The sequence below is a fragment of the Eptatretus burgeri genome, chromosome 15, assembly GCF_056783735.1.
Source record: "Eptatretus burgeri isolate ZD-2024b chromosome 15, Ebu_testis_v1, whole genome shotgun sequence".
In the NCBI taxonomy this organism is placed as follows: Eukaryota; Metazoa; Chordata; class Myxini; order Myxiniformes; family Myxinidae; genus Eptatretus; species Eptatretus burgeri.
The window spans coordinates 45,836,351-45,858,363 of record NC_140975.1 but is presented as its reverse complement, the minus strand read 5'-3'; the positions used below and the strand labels follow the sequence as shown (position 1 = coordinate 45,858,363).

At 43.7% G+C, this 22,013-nt stretch overlaps 1 protein-coding gene across 2 annotated transcripts in view; it reads right to left on the bottom strand.

Annotated features, from left to right (window-relative positions):
- The window catches only part of VPS39 (VPS39 subunit of HOPS complex), a 53,803-nt gene that overhangs the window by 4,081 nt on the left and 27,709 nt on the right, over positions 1-22,013 (bottom strand). The window contains exons 10-22 of one of the 2 annotated variants that reach the window (XM_085858350.1): positions 21,772-21,892; positions 21,219-21,348; positions 17,697-17,839; positions 13,673-13,813; positions 13,317-13,458; positions 11,342-11,428; positions 11,130-11,203; positions 9,465-9,563; positions 8,887-9,004; positions 5,727-5,855; positions 3,421-3,523; positions 2,862-2,907; positions 2,050-2,199 (exon numbers count right to left, since the gene is read on the bottom strand). In XM_085858350.1, coding sequence (XP_085714476.1) covers positions 2,050-2,199; positions 2,862-2,907; positions 3,421-3,523; positions 5,727-5,855; positions 8,887-9,004; positions 9,465-9,563; positions 11,130-11,203; positions 11,342-11,428; positions 13,317-13,458; positions 13,673-13,813; positions 17,697-17,839; positions 21,219-21,348; positions 21,772-21,892 — 1,483 coding nt within the window. The remainder of the gene's footprint in view (positions 1-2,049; positions 2,200-2,861; positions 2,908-3,420; positions 3,524-5,726; positions 5,856-8,886; positions 9,005-9,464; positions 9,564-11,129; positions 11,204-11,341; positions 11,429-13,316; positions 13,459-13,672; positions 13,814-17,696; positions 17,840-21,218; positions 21,349-21,771; positions 21,893-22,013) is intronic. The other variant, XR_015052011.1, reaches the window with a different exon arrangement.

The following is a 22,013-nucleotide window of genomic DNA, read 5'->3' as shown; positions in this document are numbered from 1 at the left end:
AATGCAATTCATGGGACTGTGGAGATATTTAACAAAGGCTTAAATTACAAGTGGACGACACCATGTCGTGGTGGGAGGGAGGGATCGCAGAAAGTGTGCTAAACCCAGGAGAATGGGTGCATGCTCACTCCAGAGCCACCTTATTGCATGAAAATATACCGATTGAATGCAGTTTTCCTGTTCACTCAAAAAATTGAAATGAACAATGTTCAAGTGGATACCAAGTGTGAAGACAAAAGGACAAATACTGCACTTGTCTCATGATGCAATTTATTTTTTTTCGAAAGGCCTCTCAGAAAATAATATCGTCCTAAATTTACCGATATAATTGACTTACATCACCATGAGTGAGCCAATTAACAATCGCATATCAACGACATCATAATAAACAAGAAATGCACGATGTATGACGAAGTAAAGACAGAAGTGGTCGAGAATCGGGAGTCCAGTGGAATCTGGAGCTTCCAAGTGGGAGTTGGGAATGTTGTAGTGGGTTGGGATGGTGTGGAATAGTGACGGGAAGGGGAGGGAGAGGGGTACGGGGCGGCGACCGAGGGGGCCTGGATACGGGGCGGCGACCGAGGGGGCCTGGATACGGGGCGGCGACCGAGGGGGCCTGGATACGGGGCGGCGACCGAGGGGGCCTGGATACGGGGCGGCGACCGAGGGGGCCTGGATACGGGGCGGCGACCGAGGGGGCCTGGATACGGGGCGGCGACCGAGGGGACCTGGATACGGGGCGGCGACCGAGGGGACCTGGATACGGGGCGGCGACCGAGGGGACCTGCGTACGGAACGGCGGCCGAGTAGGCCAGCGTACGGGACGGTGGCCGCGGGGCCTGCGTACGGGGCGGTGGCCGCGGGGGCCTGCGTACGGGGCGGCGGCCGAGGAGGGCTGTGTACGGGGCGGCGGCCGAGGAGGGCTGCGTACGGGGCGGCGACCGATGAGGCCTGCGTACGGGGCGGCGACCGAGGGGGGGCTGCGTACAGGGTGGTGACCGAGGGGGCCTGTGTATAGGGCGGCGACCGCGTGGACCTGGGTGGGTTAAAGGGAAAGAAACAGGGATTACGTACAAAAGCCGTTCATGAAATGGTTTTAAACGCAGTTCGAGTGAGTTAGTATACGTCGCTCCACCGAGCTGTTACTTTCGTGACAAACTTTAGTACATCACGGGTGATGAAGGCGGTGGTCAAGTTTCATCGAAATTGTGTGTGCAGTTTAGGAGAAGAAACGAAATACATATTTTGGGGGCAACCCCCCCCCCACCCTTACACTCCCTTAGACCCAAATTTTTGTCAAGTCATGAACAAACTTTGGTACATCACAGGCGATGAAAATGGTGGTCGTTTAATCGGAATTGTGTGCGTAGTTTCTGAGAAGAAAGCAAATACTTCTTTGGAGGAGCAACTCCCAAACCCCCTCCACCCCACCCCATAAACTCCCACTGTAGAACCCCTCAGACCCCAACTGTTTTAATGCCATGAACAAACTTTGGTACATACACGGTGATGAACGTTGTGGTAAAGTTTGATCAAAATCGTATGTGCAGCTTCAGAAGAAGTCACAAGTATTTGTGGACAGAAGGACGGACTGACGGACTGATGACGCACCATCCCATAAGGTCCCCGGAACTATGTTCCAGGTGATCTACTAACTAATAGTTGGTGTTCCAATAAACACGAATGGGTGAAAATACCTATTTTTAAAATCAGTTCAAATACTCAATCTTTGAGTTGTTAAAAATTCGAGTTAAATGCAAACTCGTACATGGAGTCAAAGAAAAATCATTTTATTTCAAATTTAACAAGGAAAAGGTATATGGGCTATTATTAGGACAATCAATGAGGCTGAAGTTTGTAGTTTTGCAACTAAGGGTGAATCATTTATTGTGATGTCAAAACTTGAAAGGAAATCTCAATTTAAGTCTGCAGTTTATCATGCCTTCTGGACACTTCAGCCTCCTTGAGAATAAAATCTCGATCTCAGTTCAGAGTCCAATTAATCGGGAGTAAGAAACGGCAGAAGAAACAAAGGAGCATCTAGCTTACCCGGATGGTGTCCAGGCGGTTGTACGACTGCTTGAGCAGCCTGAGGGCTGCCTTGCGGTCAGCTTGGGACTTCTGGACCATGTCACCAATGACGCCGAGTTGTTTAAAAGCTGGAGGCTGAAGATATGTACGCAGCAGCAGCAGGTACACCTGCAAAGGAAAGAAACCGAGCAAGTGCGTGAAAAGCAGTTTATCACCTGCTCTTCTGCTCGTTCACGACAACCTGTACGACGAGTCGTTAGTAAAATTAATGGCATACGACCAAGACATGGGAAAAGGTCAATTTGATCCACCAAACCTGTACCACATCCTTGCCTGAATATTCAAACAATGTACTCAAAATGATAATCTTTTTTGTTGTTGTTTTGTTTTGCTGTCAAGATTTATTTATCTATTTTTTGCTTGGAAAGCAAGACAACTCACAGACAGAGGAGCAGTAAATCAAAACTATCTCACACCACTTTATTTGCATTATTTATATAAAACAGCAGAGTTTCTTATGATTTGGTTGAAACAACTCCACTTCAGTAAACCTTCTCCAACCTCCTCCCTTCCACTACAGAAGAATGTTGAAGCAGAAAATCCAAGTCTGTCGTTGGTTTATGAGACAGGTGAGAGTGACTCATCAAAATAGCAATTTTAAGGGTGAAAGATTAAACTACATTTCTGATGGAGGATTAATAACAAGGTCATGTTTAGAGGACACCATCTCTATGGAGTGGGTTGAAGATGGGGGAGGGGGGGAGGAGGGATCAAATTGTGAAAATAAAATATAGTAAATGACAAGCAGTATGATGTAAACATAGACTCACATCTTTGTTTCCTTCTTTCTCTTTATCATAGAACTTCCTGCAGTGGCTGCAGAGAGAACAGCATTACACTCTTGCCCCCGGAGAGTGTTTTTTTTAATCCTTGGAATATAAAGCCATGTGATGATAAAAAGGAGAGTTAAAAATGATTTCCTGGTTGGGTTGGTCTGTTTCGTGATCAGATATGATCATGTGACTCAGACAGTGGACAAACCAATGAAGAAATTGGATTTAAACTTGATATCACAGCATCTAAGTCATCCTTATAATTCATGTACAAGTACACTTATGTCTCCTAAAATCCTTGTGATATGTGTGTACAAGATCAACCACACAACTTAGATATAAAAAAGAAATAATCAAACATCAGTTCCTCGACAGTCAATTGAATAGAAATGAAAAATCGGATATACCAACACAGACAGGGTGAAAACTACTCACCTCGTTATAAATATCCACTCAAGGCCACAAACACATATATTATATACACCAGCTTCCCCAACCATCCATCCATCCATCCCTCAAACCAACCATCATGGTGTGTGACAAGAGGTTTGCTCACTTTTCTGCCAGCTCATTGTTGTGAAGGACATGAACGTAGATCAGAAGAGCCTGTTCATGGTTTCCCATCCGTCCCAGCAGCACAGCTCGCTCTTCCAGTAATCCTGCAATGGATTACAATGCAATATAGTCACCTTATGTCCCTCATGAGGGTACTCAAAATGTATCGTCACCACCATCCCACCCCCCCCCCCCCCCCGCAACCGCAAACCATGAAGGAATAATGAATGGTCCTGCGTCAGTGAAATTCAGCACAGATATGTTAGTCGTTCTCTGTGTTGTTTCGAGCAAGGTTCACTGGAATAGACATCATGTTTTTATCCCTAAACTTGAAGAAAATTTTTAAACAGGGCAAAACTACTTTTTTAATGGAAGAAGTACATTTGGTACGGAGCTCCATAATAGAAATGCAATGAGGAGATTATATCCATCGATGCCCCTCATAATGACTTCATCGCTATTTCCAGTCTATCACCATCACTTTTGTAAGTAAACAAACCATTTTCCATTTTGTGGTTTTATGTCAATCGTTGATAAGAGTTGCTGGAAACTCTGGGAAAAGCACAAAAAAAATAAAAATCACATAAAGTGAACACTCGGATTTTAATTGCACTACATCCAAATAGGAGCATGGAGTGCTATACATACAAGGACTCACAAGGAACTTCAATGCAGGAGGAGGCCATTACATCCATCAAGCCTACACAATCATGCCAACACTCATACAGGAAAACCTTTGTATCCCCACAGCTTTTAGGTACCCATCCAATTCTGGTTGAAAACCATCCACCATCTCGACTGCCACCACCTTTCCAGAGGCCATTCCGTGCATTAAGCACTTCACAAAGTGGTCCTATAACTGTCAGGTCTATCAAGATCTGCATTTATTCCTTTTATACCCTTTATTATCTTAAACATTTCCATCAGATCCTCTCGTAATCCATCCTTTCTAATGTATAAAGTCCCATCTCTTTCATTTGCTTCTAATAGCTTACTTAGTCTAGCTGGGCTCAGGATCAATATCGCCGCTCTATGCTGAACCCTCGCTATGGCAACCATGTCCTTCCTCAGATGTGGTGACCAAAATTGCACATAATATTCTAGATGAAGCCTCACTAAACTCCTATACAGTGTTAACACTACCTATTTTGATATATAATTTACCCCCCTACGAATACAACCGAAAACCCTATTTGTTTTACCTGTGGCTACCTGGCACTGTGCTGTCGGCTATGTGCTCCACACCTGGCACCTCCCATATCTATTCATCATCATCAATTGGGACCATACTCTGTGCAGAGCGTTGGTGCTGCCAAAGCACTCTACTTGGCTATTGGGCACAATCCTGGATGGGTCGCCACTCCAACACAGTATACCAGCAAGCTGGCACTCATATCTATTACCACCCCCAAATCCTCCTGTGTGACATGCTCCAAGACTACCTCTTGCATCACTTAATCCCTATTTTAGCTCACCTGTTCAGGTGAGGTATTAGTATCGTGTGATGTCCATCAGTCAGTCAGTCAGTGAGTCAGCATGTAAACACTCGGATCTTCTTCTCCGAAATTACGCACATGATTTTGATGAAACTTGACAACCATCATGACCCGTGATGTACCAAAGTTTATTCACAGCATGAAAAAAAACATCAGAGTCTGAGGGTTTTATAAGGGGTTTGCACTTCACCCTAACCCCCAAAATAGATCATTGCTTTGTTCTCAGAAACCACACACACAATTTGGATGAAATGTGACCACAACCTTCATCACCCATGATGCTAAAACGAATTGTCCTATTTTCACCAAACTTTGGGGAACTTCTGAGGACCAAGGCCTCCTGATACCTTGCAAATCCCATAAAAAGATTGCATATTAAGTAGGTCATATTGAAGGTCAAAGGTCATTACAATTCCAGGACCGCTAATTTTGACTTCTTCTCGAAAATAATTCACCCAATTTAGATGTAACTTGGTAGGAATCATCACTGCACGTGCTTACACAAGTTTGTTCAATCACATAATTTACATATTCGTGAGTCATCCATGCCTCCCAGTGGTTCCCTAGTTCCACCAGGTGAGCACAGAGGTGTTGCTGCTATTTTTATTATATAGTACAAGTAATAGCTCCCAACTATAAAATGAGACAAGTCACACCATAAGTTCTGATTTGAAATTGTTGGATAAACATTGGTAGGTATCCTAATTAGTGAGCGTGTACCATATTTGCACACCATTCTTTCCTGCAGATGTTCTCACATTGATGTGACCAAAAACTGTTTGGGAAATAATTGTGACAGTGCGGCCCTCACCGTCCAAAGGAAAGTCGGTGATGAGTTGCTCCGGCTGGTAATGTATGGAACTCTCTAAGAAGCGAATCAACCTGCTGCGGAACTCCCCAAGCAGGCCTGGCTCCTTGCCTACTGTAGATGGTTTTTGCCCTAAACAACAGTAGCAAAGGACAAAAGCAATCGTCAAATCCCGTATTTTCCGGTGTATAAACCGTGGCCGTGTATCAACCGCACCCCCGTTTTTCACCCTCAAAATAAATGAATGCATTGATCATTTTATTTTCTAATCTAGATCTAAATACGTTTGTACATTAACTTTGTACGGAACAAAGCAACGGAGGTATCAACATCCTTACTCCCATGTCCGCTAAATTTTGTCTAACAGTCTTATTCTCATTTTCAAGAAGTTGAAAAGAGAGAGGAGAGGATACCAAGAAGTTTTTATTCTTGTTTCTTATTTTTAATATTATAAAGAGGAATTTTTTTGTTACTAGAAAGAGGAAGAAAAGGGATTCATACCAAAATCACACATATTTCTTGTGGATTTGTGGCCCTGAAAAGGGCCGTTTAGGTTTGATGAAGCTTTTCAGCTAAACCCAAAGAAGTCCTCGTCGAAGATGGCACGTAACTCCTTGCCCGATTCAGGGTAGAGCAAATCTCCGTCGCTGTCACCGTCATTTGCAGCCTCATCCTCTCAAATGATGTTGGCCTCTGCCATCCACGTTGTTGGAAATGTAGCATTTCAGAAATGCCCGCTTGATGTCCGACGGTATCTACTCCCACACCTTGATTATCCAGCCGCAGATCATTGGAAGGTTGACCTTTCTCATCCTCTCACTCTTAGTATACGTCTTCTCCCCACTCATTATCCAGACGGACCAGTAGCGACGTAGCCCGTCCTTGAACGGCTTATTGATGGACACATTGAAGGGATGCAGGAGCAACGTCATCCCTCCTGGGATGATGACGAGATTGGTGTTGGTCCGATGGGGGCAGTGGTTTGGTGTCGTCGGTCTTGTGACAACAACGCATCCAGGACGAGCATGCTCCGTCATCAGGAGAGACCACCATCTGGCCTACAACTCCAGACCGTGTGCACCCAGTCCTGGACCAGTCCCTCGCCTATCCACCCCTTCTGCTGCGCAAGAACAACGACACCAGCTGGAAACTTGTCTTTGGTCAGTGTCTTCCTCTTGGACATGACATACGAGGGAAGTTTGCCATACAAGTTTATTTGAGGTGGGTGCTCCATTAGACTCCATCTATTGTGAATAATAATTATTTTGATGCGAGACCAGGTGTTCTTCTTCTTCTTCTTCTTTTGTTTTTAATGGCATCTTCGAAGCTGCGAGGCTCTTTTTACGCCAGAAAACCTAAACTCCGGGCATCTCCGGGCATTTCCGAGCGTGAATTATTTAATTTCTGCACACGGTTAATAAACCGCTGCACAAACTCTTAACCTGAACCGATTTTCAAAATTCAAACAGCGGAATTGAGCTTAACAGCAGTTCCGACTGCTTAAAAAAAGTGCTCATTTTGAATATACAGTAATTGAAATTCAGCATTGATCATTTTTAAAACTGATATTTTTCTGTACCCATGTATAAACTGCACCCCAAACTTTTACCTTTTTTGCCGATAAAAAGTGTGGTTTATACACCGGAAAATACGGCAATATATATTTAAAATAAGGTAAAACAAATCAGTCACACAGTTGCAAAAATTCAACGTCTGTGAGGTGTCCTTGCACGGAAACCAAAAGGTGAACCAGTCTGGAAGAAAATGCAAACTCCAGATTAATTTTGACCGCATGAATCTTCGTCATTTTTACAGACTTGCCAACATCAACGAAAGAAATATCAAAAAGTTAATCATGGCAAAATCTTGCAAAGTTGAACAAGTATGCTTCAGCAGGCTCGTTTAAGAGCCCAGGTTGGGGGCAAAGAACGGCACTTTGGAGAGAGTGAGACAGTGCAGAGAATGGCAGTATCAGACCGTAGTGCCGAGCCGACAGTCCAAACCAGTGATCCAGTGGGGTTTCAGCCAGACTGGTGCCAGCCCAATGTCAAGACCCCAGAGTTGTCAGGCTGGACCACCCGGTGCATGATTTCTCGCCAGCATGAGGGCACATGAGGTGGCATCATTTTCACAATGGCATGGATTATTCTTTTATTCTCTCTTCCTACGATGTTGCTTTCTTTCGTTCTTTGCCTTCCCTCCTTTCACTTTATCCCTCTGGTTATTCGAGGATCCATATGTGAAATCAAAGGGTGAACTTGTTTTATGTCCTGCTTGTGGTGAGGTTCCGATGGTGTGTGTGTGTGTGTGTGTGTGTGTGTGTGTGTGTGTGTGTGTGTGTGTGTGTGTGTGTGTGTGTGTGTGTGTGTGTGTGTGTGTGTGTGTGTGTGTGTGTGTGTGTGTGTGTGTGTGTGTGTGTGTGTGTGTGTGTGTGTGTCGATATATTTATCATTGGTGTTAATCAACCGTTTGCACCAATTCGTCAGCATGCCTTATTGCTCTGCCGTCTTGGGGGGGTGGGGGGGGGAGTCAGCCAAGGAAACAATTGTTGGTTCACGCACGAAGGTGGGGTTCACGTGACCTTCTGTGTGCTCTATTTTAAAATTTGAGCAGTCGGGCCACACAGCTTTTCTTTGGATGAAACCACCCGGCGTGACCATGGTCTATCAAGACCTGGACATGTTACAATATGCAAAAAAAAAAAGACAACAAAAAAGCAGTCCAACAGGATCGTGCACTTGACCGAGCCATGTCTGAGTTTGATTCCCGGGCCGACTATAAACCATCAAGACTGATGCTTCGCATGCAGGATGTTACATCACCGAGTGTGCCATCCGTCTGTTGAACGTTAATGCTGCTATTCCATATGCCAGCATCAGCTGGTAGGCATTAATGATCTTAGGGTGTCTTTGGCAAAGAGTCGATGAGTTATTGCTGGCACCCTGAACAAACTAGAAATACATGCCACCTTCAGTCGAGCGCTGGACATAGCCAGCTGGTTCGTGAAAGACTTGGGCCAATTGAACAGATTATATGAGGCACCAACTTTCTAATATCGGGACATGGTGTAAAATATGATGATAAAAAATAAGTAGGTAAATTAGAAAGTGTCACCAATTCAAACTTTCACAAGTGTGAATGGTCTCTGGAATGTATAAAATACCTGGCTCGAGGCTCTGCAGATACTGCTTCAACAGTCCAAGGACTTTTTCCCGGTACAGCTCAATCAGGCGATTGTGGAACAGTGGCTGTGTGTCCATGTAATTATATATCACATGCTCCTGTCCATAGAAGCACATCAGTATCTCATTCAAACCCACTTTGCAGCAACACAAGCCAAAAATGCAGACATTCTGGGTTCCTAAGCCACAAGAACACCAAATTAATACATCACACCTCAAAATTGTCACCACTGGAAGCTCAAGACTCGCAATGCAATGCCTTCCTCCTCCCAACGTAAATTATTCCATAAATTTTCATGGGTCCATCTGTTAGGATCTACATCTTGGTATAACACACCCATTAAAATGACCAATACCAAGCCATTTTGACATTTGGTGTCCAGGAATTTCTCAAAGAAATGGCAACAATCTGGCATAAAGCAGACAAACCATGACACGGCAACCCAACTATTCGGTTCGGGCAAACCTGTCAAAACACCAAGCACTATCAAATGCGACCACAGTCAATAATTCAGCAATGACTCATGACAGGGCAGCCAGGCCCATTGAATAAGCTCACCAGGTAAGGAATGGTCAAGTCGCATGCATTGTTCTCGAGGAAGCCAAGGATTTCGACCCTTGGCAAGTTTTCCACTTCAGGAAGATCTTCGGTAAATATCTGGAAAGAAATATTCAAGCTCAATGACTCAGGCATTTTGGATACACAGGAGGTGGACATTCCGCCAATGCTGCCTGCGCCATACCAACACCTCATTATTAATCCAATGTATCAGTTTATCGACTTAATAATAGAGGTGAGTGGAGTGTAGATCGTCAAGACACTTATGGGATTGAATAACGTTGTCTTTGGATATCTAATGATTGCACCTGACTCACAAACTTATTTTTTGAACCGCCTGAGTATTGGTTGTTATGGTTCATTTGACTACAGTTTCATGTTATATATTTTTAATACGATATATATGGTCCAATTCGCATTATGCTACATTTGATTCTCTTTTTGCTCATCGACACAATTATTGTTCTCAGGGTGCAACTCGTTATTTAATATGCTTGACATGGACGAGTCAATCTTAGGGTCCAATATTTACAAAAGTGCACAAGTTATGCACACCAACAAAGGTGCAAACCTGAATACATGGAAGATGTGAGAAATACCAACATTGATTGTTATCGGATAATAATTATTAATATGAAATTTAATGTTAAAATGGCCTCGAGTGTCCTGAAGTCAGTTATCGGAGGCTTGGGTTATGTCTACAAACACAATCGGAATACGTTTGGTGACATGAAAGGAAAATGAAAAACTGCCTTTGTAAACAAGGCCAGACCTTGGTGGTGTAATGGTTGGCACATCCGCTCTGAATCTAGATGGTCGGTGGTTCAAACCCCAGCAGAGTCATACCAAAGACTTCAAAAAAGGTACGTGCTGCTTCCTTGCTTGACTTTCAGCATTTAAAAGGTTGAGAGCATGGACAATACCCAGAGGTTGGCATCCATGGAGAGGAGGAAATTCCTCCAAAAGAAATGCCCCGCTAAGTGCGGTGAGAAAGGTGGCACCATTGTTGATGTCACTGGTACCCAGACCAGAGTCCAAAATGTGTGTGTGTATGTATGTGTGTGTGTGTGTGTGTGTGTGTGTGTGTGTGTGTGTGTGTGTGTGTGTGTGTGTGTGTGTGTGTGTGTGTGTGTGTGTGTGCGCGCGCGCGCTCCACTACGATCCTTAAATCATGTTAAAAAAAGGGCAAATTGAAATATTAAAATAAAATTAAAAAAAATAGAAAATGCAATACGACATGAATGTGTCGATGGATATGCCTCCATCCACGTTAGATATCAATCCACGGTTGCACTTAATCTCAATGAAAGGTCACATGAAATATTAAAGGTCAGAAAAATCAGAGATAAGTATAATAGAGACAACATGAGATGCTGCTCACTGGAGTTATGGTCTGCAAAATGATTTTCAAAGGGCACACGACTTTTGACCTGTGGACCACAAATTGCATGAGTTCATTTATGTATTACAATCCATACTTGTGCCAAGTTTGGTTGAAATCCCTTCGCGGTAACAAAAAAAACAAACATGATAACGGCCAGACGCACTGATAGACCTTCAGCTGCGTTGGTATGACAACATGATGGCAAATGCATATCGTCTCGCACACAGAAATGCAAACCATTTCAGAAGGAAAGCAAAGAGAGAAAATAAAACACAACAGACCTTGAGTCCTTCTTCAGCATTGTCCTTAAGTACCCACGGTGAAAACTCAAAGATAAGCTTCAGGTTGTCTTTGCCTACAACGTTCACAACCGACAACACATCTTATTGCCTACCATGAGTATTATACAGTATTTACGTTCTGTGTCAATGAAGGAACAAAGCACAAGACCGGAGTGGAGGAAAATTTCCATTTGAGACCACAAACATCTTACCGAGCCTCTGCAAATACTGGACCATCCTCTCGTGCCCTGTGAGAGGAGAGTTTGACTTTTGCGATTGCTGCTTGAGAAGGTTTAAGGCTGGAGAGGGAGTGGGATAGGGGATGGTGGGGTAATGGGGTGCAGGAGGGGAGGACAAAAAAAACCATAGAACATCAATCAGGGCAGCCAGGCCCCCTCTTTCTTACTTACCTGCCCTCCAATCATCTCTTTTGCTCTTCAAACCAAGACATGCTTGAAATCATACATACACTCATGGCCAAAAATATTGGCACCCTTGCACTTTTTTTAAAAATAATACACCATTTCTTCCAGAATATTGTTGAAATTAAAAAATATCTTTTTGTATCCACAAATGTATTTCTTTGGTTTACAGTGGAACAAAACAAAAAAAAGCTCAAAAAATTCCTAAATCTTAGTTTATTCCACACAAGTCCTAAAATGTCCCGGACAATATTATTGGAGAAGTTGTTATAAATAATTAGATTTCAAGCAGGTGATTCTCCTTTACTTTGGAATTGAACTCACCTGTGGTGAGTTGCAGGTGCCTGCAATATAAAAATCACTCATTCAACCAGTTTGAAGAGAGAAAAGGAGTCATTCTGCTGTTTTATGTCAATGTGTGTACCACAATGAGCATGGAGAAAAGAAAGAAAACCAGAGAATTGTCTGAGGAGGTCAGACACAAGATTGTAGCCAAGCATGGACAATCTCAAGGCTACAAGTCCATCTCCAGAGACCTTGATGTTCCTGTGTCCACCGAACACAATGTTATCAGGAAGTTTAAGGCCCATGTTACTGTAGCCAACCTCCCTGGACGTGGCCATAAGAGAAAACTTGATCGAAGATTGCAGCGGATTGTTTTAATGGTGGAGAAAGTACCTCGATCAACTGCCAAACTGATTCAAGCTGACCTTCAGTCACAAGGTATGACAGTTTCAACTCGCACCATTCGTCACCAACTCAATGAAAGGGGGTTCTATGGTCGGAGACCCAGGAGGACCCCACTGTTGAGAGAGAGACATAAGAAAGCCCAACTGGAGTTTGCCAAAACACACCTGAACAAGCCAAAATCCTTCTGTGATAATGTCCTGTGGACAGGTGAGATCAAATTAGAGCTTTTTGGTAAAGCACATAATCTCTGTTTACAGAAAACAAAATGAAGCCTTCAAAGAAAAGAACACCTTCCCTACAGTCCAACATGGAGGAGGTTCAGTGATGTTTTGGGGTTGCTGTGCTGCCTCTGGCACTGGGTGCCTTGAATGTGTGTGTGTGCATGGCATCAGGAGATTACCAAGGTATTTTGGAGCGCAATGTTCAACCCAGTGTCAGAAAGCTGGGTCTCCATCGAAGGTCATGGGTCTTGCAGCAGGACAATGACCCCAAGCACACTTCAAAAAGCACCCAGGAATGGTTCAAGACAAAACGCTGAACTGTTCTGAAGTAGCCAGCAAAGAGTCCACATCTAAATCCCATTGAACACCTGTGGAGAGATCTGAAAACAGCAGTTGGGAGAAGGCATCCTTCAAATCTGGGAGAAATGGAGCAGTTTGAACAGGAAGAGCGTTTGGCCAAACCACCAGTAGAGAGGTGTAGGAAGCTCACTCATGGCTATGGAAGTGCTTGACTGCAGTTATTTTGTCCAAAGTCTGTGCTACCGAATATCAAGTCAAGGGTGTCAATAATTTTGTCAATGCCATTTATTTTTATTTTCTGATTTTAAAGGATATATTAAATTCTGAATCAAAAGCAAAGGTTCTGTCATATTAACAGTGAAATCAAGAATTGTGGAGAATTCTTTCCTTACTTTGCTTGCCTGACACGAAAAGCATCCGGCCAAAGTGGTCTCGCTTTTTAAGCACCTCTGTTAGAAGCACCTTTGGCGCACGAGTGGAGGTTACAGATTTGCCTTCGACAAAATGCTCTTACACACCTTTGAACACCTTCAACCAAATGCTCTCATACACACCTTTTGAGTGCAATCCTTTGCGTTCATAGAGAATTATCAATTCGCTGTACTTCTGTGCACGCCGTAGAACCCGCTCGCTCTCCTCCAAGTGACAGTGGTTGTTTTCCAGACGCAGTAATGGTGCAATCAGTGCAACATTGGTCTGCAACCAAGCAGAGGCTTTCAGATACCACCAAGGAGGAAATGACAATCAGAAGCGTGTGCATGATGGCTGGCATTCCACTAAATTACTCAAAAGCAAGCTAACTGGTGCAAATTCATCAATTTTTTTCATTCACACCTTGAAGTTGACAACAATAAAACATTTGCTGTTACCTTACGAACAAAGGAAGTACAAAGAGAGGTTCAATTCACACCTGCAGGTAACACTTCAATAGTGTGGTGTCGATGATCTGAAGGAGCTTTTTCCTGGACCTGATGGTTTGCACTCCCATAACAATTGGAGCAGTTATCCCCCCTTCGGAATCATGCAGATGCTTCACCAGGTGGTTCCTCTTCTGGGGGTGGAGAAGACAATTGGTGAAGGTCAAAGGCAAAGACTAATCATGCCATTAACTATCAGAGAAAGTCATGTTGCACATTCATGTTTCTTTAAGCTGTGCCAACAAAGATGGTTGTGTCTATTCCTCCTATCTGTTTGGCTGTCTTTGAGCAGGATATCTCAAAAAGCTATGGATGGTTTCAGATGAAATTTGGTGGGCAAGTTGGGTGTGAGACAATGAAGAACAGGTTCGATTTTGGTGAAGATCCGGATCCGGATATGATAATTTTTTAAGTGATTCTTCACCATTAAAAGATGGTGCCAAAAACGATGTACATACAGCACATTTCAAAAAGTTGTGGACGAGTTATGACAACATCATTGGACGAGTTAGTTTGGTAACAAGAACAAGCCGATTCGATTTAGATTAAGGTCCCGATCTAGATCCGGCCTATCAGTGGGTTACAAAATGTAAACTGTTCAACCTGGCGGTGGTATGCGCTCTACCGAGTTCCGTTCTAGTTTTGTGCTGCATTGGCATAATGACATTGAGGCATCAGTCGAGATCAGAGGATGAACTATGGGGCCATCCAATAAATGGGTGGGAAGGGCAAAATGCATACATACATAACATACATATGGACATACATAGCCTGGTGTTGGCTTAGCGGTTAGGTTGGTGGATTGGGATCCTCGGGTCCTGAGTTTCTAGCCCCGTTGGCCATTGAATTAACACCAGGGTGTTGACTCAGCCTGTCATCCTTCCGAGGTCGACGAAATGAGCACCAGTATACTGGGAATAGGGGCACTGCATCAGTGCCATAGCTGCGCCCAAAACCAATGATGCAACCAGCAGCCAAAAAGGCAGCACACGATGGGAACATACCACATACAGTCTCTGTGTGTGTGTGTGTGTGTGTGTGTGTGTGTGTGTGTGTGTGTGTGTGTGTGTGTGTGTATGTATATATATATATATATATATTTATATATATATATATATATATATATATATATATATATATATATATATATATATATATATATATACATATACATATACATACACATATACACATACACATACACTGAAACGCAAAAGAAGCTTACCACTTGTTTGAAATGTAATAAAATTGTAACAGTTCAAAATAAAACAAACCAACCATTTCTAATTGAAACATTGGCATTTTATTGATGACATGTCAAGTTTTTGACCAAGATACACCATCTCATAAGTTTGTTCTACAGTACAGAACAGCACACGGTGCAATGTCAGTCCCCTTTCAATAGCGTGGCCACCATTGTTTTGGATACAAGCAGTGCATCGTCGGCGCATACTGCCTACCAGTCTTTGGATGGATTGCTGCTGGATTCTATCCCACTCAGTCCTCAATGTCTGAAGCCATCTGACTTAGGACCATCTGCCTGTCCTGCCTTGCAGTGGTGACTCTTGGCCTCCGTGATCGAGGTCTGTCATCTGCAGAGTTGTGGAGGGTGTCTCTGTTCACCAGGGCCGATATCGTCTGGTGTGAACAGCCAAGGCGACGTGCCACCTCACAGAAGCTCAATCCGCCTTGCAGTATGCCCAAGGCACACTGCCGTTGATCCCTTGACAATCGTGGCATGTTGATTGAATTCCCATTTTGCACTGGCCTTTTTAAAGCCAATATCAAGACATCACATGCAGCTCATTAAAATCATCCTGTACCCCTTGGCTAATCACTGACAGGCAAAACGGCTGTTCAACAGCTGTGCTATGACGTGACCATTGAAGGTTCAAGTGACCATCCGTGACCGTTTTGTCTGACAGTGAGGACACTATTGCCCACAAATAAGTTCACACATTTACTACACGCAGTGTTATTGTTGATATTTGAAGGTTTAAAAAGTGGTAAGTTTCTTTTGCGTTTCAGTATATATATATATATATATATATATATATATATATATATATATATATATATATATATATATATATATATATATATATATATATATACATACACATATATACACACACATACATATACACATACATATACATACTATATACATATATATATATATATATATATATATAGATATATTGTTACGAATTCTGGCCCACCTGGCGTGCGAGCGATTGCGTAACTCCAATCGCAACCGTGTCGCCCACCGGACGGACAATTCAGTCGTGACCCTCCTGGAACTACCGCCAGGAGCCAGTCACGGGTGGGGGTTTAACCTCACCACGATCATGCCAATTGCCCACCCGTGCAGGATAGGGTTGCTCGCCAAATTCGACCTACCGAAGTACCTGCGCGAGTAGTCGACCAGGCGATCGTACCTCACCGCAGGTCGGCCTCGGACACGAACCGCTTCAGCAGTCCATTCCGTGCTACAGTGATAACCGAGCGGTGTTATCGCCGACCTCGACGAATGTGATATCTATTTACCGGGCGTTCAAAACTCTACTAATTTATTCCGCGATTCAAGATGGCACTTTCAAAAGGGAAAAAGACGACGAACGGGATACATTTCACACAAGGACATTTATTTACAACAACACGTATACAGTCATGCAATATTCAAGCAACAAATAGAAAGTACTACTACCGACTACAAGCAAAGATCAATTTACATGCACCGTCACTTAGGCAGTTTCTACTTGGCAGGACACGGCGCCACAGCATGCATACGACAACAAAGAAAAACCCTCTCCATAGGCAGGGAGGTAGACGGGGTTCGTAAACCTTTATGGTACGGGACCTGGAGGACCAAACGGGTCCCGTGAGACCGAAGGGTCTTACCCACGCCCTCGTGGCGCGATGGTGGGCAGGTCGCGACGTCGACTCCCCACGGCCTTACGTAGCCGCGCCTGACCTTGGGCCCCTGGTGTGGTCAGCGAGCTCTCTCTCCGGCGTTGCTGCTGGTGCTTTCACGACCCACGACCGAACAAGAAAGGAGTGAAGGGCAGAAGGGGCTTCAGGACCAGAGAGAGAACGGATGATGGACCACAGGGCGAGCTCATGGACCAGAGAGAGAGAGAGAGAGAGAGAGAGCGGATGATGGACCACAGGGCGAGAGCTCATGGACCAGAGAGAGAACGGATGATGGACCACAGGGCGAGACCTCATGGACCAGAGAGAGAACGGATGATGGACCACAGGGTGAGAGCTCATGGACCAGAGAGAGAACAGATGATGGACCACAGGGCGAGAGCTCATGGACCAGAGAGAGCGAGGCTCGTGCGCGTCCGCCCTTTTATAATCCGAGGCTCCGCCCTTCGCTCTACCCCGCTTCTAGCTCCACCTCCCTTCGAGAAGGTTCCCGAAAAGGGGCGTTCCCTCACCCCGACCGCCTCACGCTGTTCATCCACCAATCGGCGGCGAGCTGCCCTCCCCCTGCCTCCGTCACACTCCTCTGAGAAACAGGCGGGAAAAATCCGCACGCCCATCGGAACTCTTTTGGTTTCCTTTTTCGTTCGACGGTTTTCAACGCGGCTTGTTGCTTGCGTGGAGGTTTGTTCAAAATAACAATAGAAAAAGAAAAACGGCTATCTCAAAGTGTCGCAGCCCGATGAATCACACAAATTCCCTTTAAACAACGGTGGGGAACTATCTGCACATAAACTTAGCGTCATAACTGATCTAAGGACCCTTTATGGTGTATTGCGAATTTCCACAGCCGTAACAATATATATGAGAAAGGAGAGAAGAGAAATGTATTGGGGCAGGAGGAAATCACAATTCCACCATTTTGCATCTGAAATATGTAAATGGCCTCAATGGAAATACCTGTCTTCTAACAGCCCTTTAACACTCATTCTGTGCAATTCCAGAATTGTGCAAAGCACTGACACAGTTAGTACATGGTAGGGTGGTTCAAAATCTCAACAAAATGCAGCATCTCGGTCGGCTTACCTGTGTGAGGTAGTCAATCAGTGCCATGAGGCCTCTTTCAAGCTCAGATCCCATGAGCTGTGGAAGCTCTGCAGGATATTGGAGCTGCTTCTTATAATCCAAGGGTAGGAGGTCAGGGTAGAGACCAATCACATGTGAGGGATCTGTCATAAATCAATGAAATAAGAGGATGTAGTGATTTTGGTACACTCGTCTATCATGTAATTGCACAGCAAACGATAAGTACAGTAGTGTACCGTAATTATTTTGGGGTGTTAATAATGAAGTACTATATTAAAGATTCTTCTTCTGGATGAGCTCATTTGTGTCCGTAGATTGATTTAATGGAGGCTTGTGTCAAAGAAAAGTCTCAGGATGTTGCAAGGCTGTGACGAGGCTGTGACGAGGCTGATTGGCCTCAAATGCCTGTGCCATGTCCGCACTCCGTTAACCAAATCCACAGATTTCCTTAATATTTATGTACCAAGTCCAATATCACTGCAAACATTAACCAACGTGACATCCTTTTCAACAATCTTGAGGCAGGAAATTTAGTCACTGGCAAATCATGGCCTACTCTTATAGCGAGGTAATGTGGGAACTTTAACATCTGTAAATAGACATGTAGACGGGGCGTATCACTGGATGACCAGTATTACAACAGGATGGGGGTTTCAAACCGATTCAAATCCAGAGGGGAACAAATTCATTAAAATATGGGTCAAAGGGCAAGCACACTCATAAATTCACCACCCTGCCATCCCTCAGCCTACAACAACCAGCCATGCATGGAGATCTCCATGCTTAGCTTCCAAGATCTGACGGTGTATCAAATCAAATCAAATCCATAAAGGTGTAGGCTAATAAACACCACTTGGAGGATTTTTGGGATGGAAAGTGGTCTTACATCATGTCGTCACAGAAGTACCCTAAAGGTCGGTAAATAAAGAAAAAAAACAATCGATTCTATACCTCAGCTCAAAAGTTAATGCTTGAGCACATCATATGGCCTGAAGTGATGAAGGTCTTACTCGAACTATCAGTGTGCTTTCACTTAAGTTCACAGCTAGTAGCAATGCAATTTGACAATCTAGTGAACTTTGAATTCGAAGTAAAAGTGAATCAGTTCGAGCCCCTGGAAGGAGTTTTTTTATTATTTTTTAAAGCAAATATTGAGACTCATGGAAGAGCAGAATGAGGGGAGATAGATCATCTCTCGAAATTCCAGCAGTGTGTGTGTGTGTGTGTGTGTGTGTGTGTGTGTGTGTGTGTGTGTGTGTGTGTGTGTGTGTGTGTGTGTGTGTGTGTGTGTGTGTGTGTGTGTGTGTGTGTGTGTGTGTGTGTGTGTGACCGATGTTTCTCGACAACCACTGGTCCGATCTAATTGAAACTTGCCAGCTATATTGCTGGGGACCTGAGTATGTGCCTTTTCAAGGTTTGATATTAATCGGACAAGTGTTTCCCAAGTTATGGCCATTTATTTACCAAACGAATGACAAGACACGTTGCTGCGTAGGCATGGCTGCGTAGGCCGGTGTGCGGCCGGCCAACGACGATGTCACGTGCCGTGCCGGTTACGATGGGGATCGGTGCCTTATTTACCGTGGCGTAGGAGTGGCAATGGTCAATAGCAGCGAATGTCATGGCAAGCAAAGACAGGGAGGTAAACTTGATTTTCATTTGGATTTTAATTAACTCTGTGTGTGTAAGTATCAAAGCAGTTGTTACTTCAATGCAAGCGATAATTCATGGAATGCATGTGAACATTCCGTACGGGCACGCACCACTTCCGGATGGTGATGACTTAATGTATTCTAATAATTTCTCGATTTCTTATGCACATTTATAGAAAAACACAATGCCCCAATCCAGTCGTCGTTTACAAGAGCGAAGGAACAGCTTGTGTAGTTGTTTTAAAGTTGTTGTTTTTTTTTTTGGTTTGCACGTACGGCCACACATGTACTAGTTAGGTAAATTAGGGCAAAGAGAAAACAGTGAGATGACAACAAACAGATGCACGACAGTGTGAGGAAGGGTGGGAACAAGATTTCATCAGGCATAGCAAAGCTCAATAGAGGAAATGGGGGAGACCATGAGGTTCAGCAATGGAAAAATGGAAGACACCAGAAGATGCTGTAGTGGAGGAAAGAACTTAAGACAATGCACTCAGGAAAATAGTCCTGTGGGTGTGAAAAGAGAGGTATTGAAGAATGGAGGTGAACATCGAGTTCAGGCTTTGGGTGGGTAACAATGAAAGGGGTATCAGCCAGAACACAAGGTATCTAGGCTGGGAAAAGGGCTGGACAGAGAGGTGAGGACGGAGGAACAAAACCAGAATAGAGCGAATAAATAAAATGCAAGGCAATCTACAGTGGTAAGCCTGGCATTGGCTTCGCGGTTAGAGTGGCTGGCTTGGGATCCTCAGGCCCTGAGTTTGAGCCCTGTTTGCCACTGAATGAACACCAGGTGGGGTTGACTCAGCCTGTCATCCTTTTGAGAAATGAGCACACTGGTAATAGGGGCACTGCATAAGTGGCATAGCCGTGTCCTGAACCAATGATGAAACCAGCAGCCGCAAGGCTGCACACAAGAGTGTGTGTGTGTGTATATGTGTATGTGTATGTGTATGTGTATGTGTATGTGTATGTGTATGTGTATGTGTATGTGTATGTGTGTGTTTGTGTGTTTGTGTGTTTGTGTGTGTGTATGTGTATGTGTGTGTGTGTGTATATGTGTATGTGTATGTGTATGTGTATGTGTATGTGTATGTGTATGTGTATGTGTATGTGTATGTGTATGTGTATGTGTATGTGTATGTGTATGTGTATGTGTATGTGTATGTGTATGTGTATGTGTATGTGTATGTGTATGTGTATGTGTATGTGTATGTCTATGTGTATGTGTATCTGTATGTGTCTGTGTATGTGTATGTGTATGTGTATGTGTATGTGTATGTGTATGTGTGTGTGTGTGTGTGTGTGTGTGTGTGTGTGTGTGTGTGTGTGTGTGTGTGTGTGTGTGTGTGTGTGTGTACCTACAGTGAGCATCCTCAGTTTATATTCCTCTGACACGAGATTCTAATGATAAGAGATTCCTCACATTTGTATACCTATGTCATTTTGAACCATGGCTTATTATTAACTCTTTTGCACTGCTATTGAACGCACGTGTAATCTACACCTGCACACATGACATTGTGCAAGATATTTCACCGACACCATAATTCAATCTTGGAGGGGAGTCGGCGTTTACTCATGCAATATTTCAAATTACAGCTCACAACCAATTGCTTTTCCCGGCTTGTAGACCTCCAAGCTGATTGCATGGTAATATACCTTAAGCATGACATTTTGAAAATATATATATATAACAGTTCATAAATCCTTTAAAGATCATATGTGGAATTATAAGAGGTGGACTATTAAAAGATGGGGACAGGTAATAAGGCTATGGCTGGGGTTTAGAGATTGAGAGGGGGAGGATGGGCCTTTTTCATGGATTTAGTCCGTTTAATTTCTACTACACCTATGTAAGTATCTTTACCTGTGCCAAGCGTCGAGAATTTTGCCATGGACTGCTCAAAGAATCGTTGACAAAAGAGGTGAAAGGCATGAAGGTTCTGGATGTGATGGATCCTTCGCTGTTTTTCCGAGTCAGAGTCATTCGTCATTTGCTGAAAAAAAATATCAAAAAAGTCCAGTCAATGATGGGCAATCAAGGCCCCAGCATTTTGAACTTTCATTAGGGAAGACACACATCTCATTCATTCATGAAGGAAACAAACAAACAAGCACGCAAATTAATAAATGAATAAATAAAGAAATGAATGAATCAATCAATTGCTAAAGAGAAGTAATGGAATAACAGTTAATTGATCAGAACTGAAAAATACTGCAGTGAGAAACAATGGTTGGGTAAAGACTATGGGATGAAGGTGGGACGATTTGGTGGAAGAAAGGTGGAGAAAAGGCCTCGTAGAAGGGGATAAGTGAGCAGGAAGAGGTAAATGGAATAAAAGTGACGGAAGGAATGGGAAGAGAAAGGGCTGAAGGGAGAAGTGGTGTATAAGAGGAACTGGAAGTTCAGTGGTACAAACAGCAAGCTGCAGCGCCAAGTCAAACTGCTTCTCCTGCAGGAGCTGCTCAATCTGCGTGGCAATAGGCACGGGCAGGAGGCGCCACACGTACTGGCTACTTGCCACGTACACAATGTTTGGGCTGAGAAGAACGTAGAACACAGGTTAACGTCTTGACTAAATTAACCACTGTGAGCACAACCATCTTTCCAAAACAATATTGCTGTTCAGGGTCTGATAAGTAATATCGTCCAACACCATCG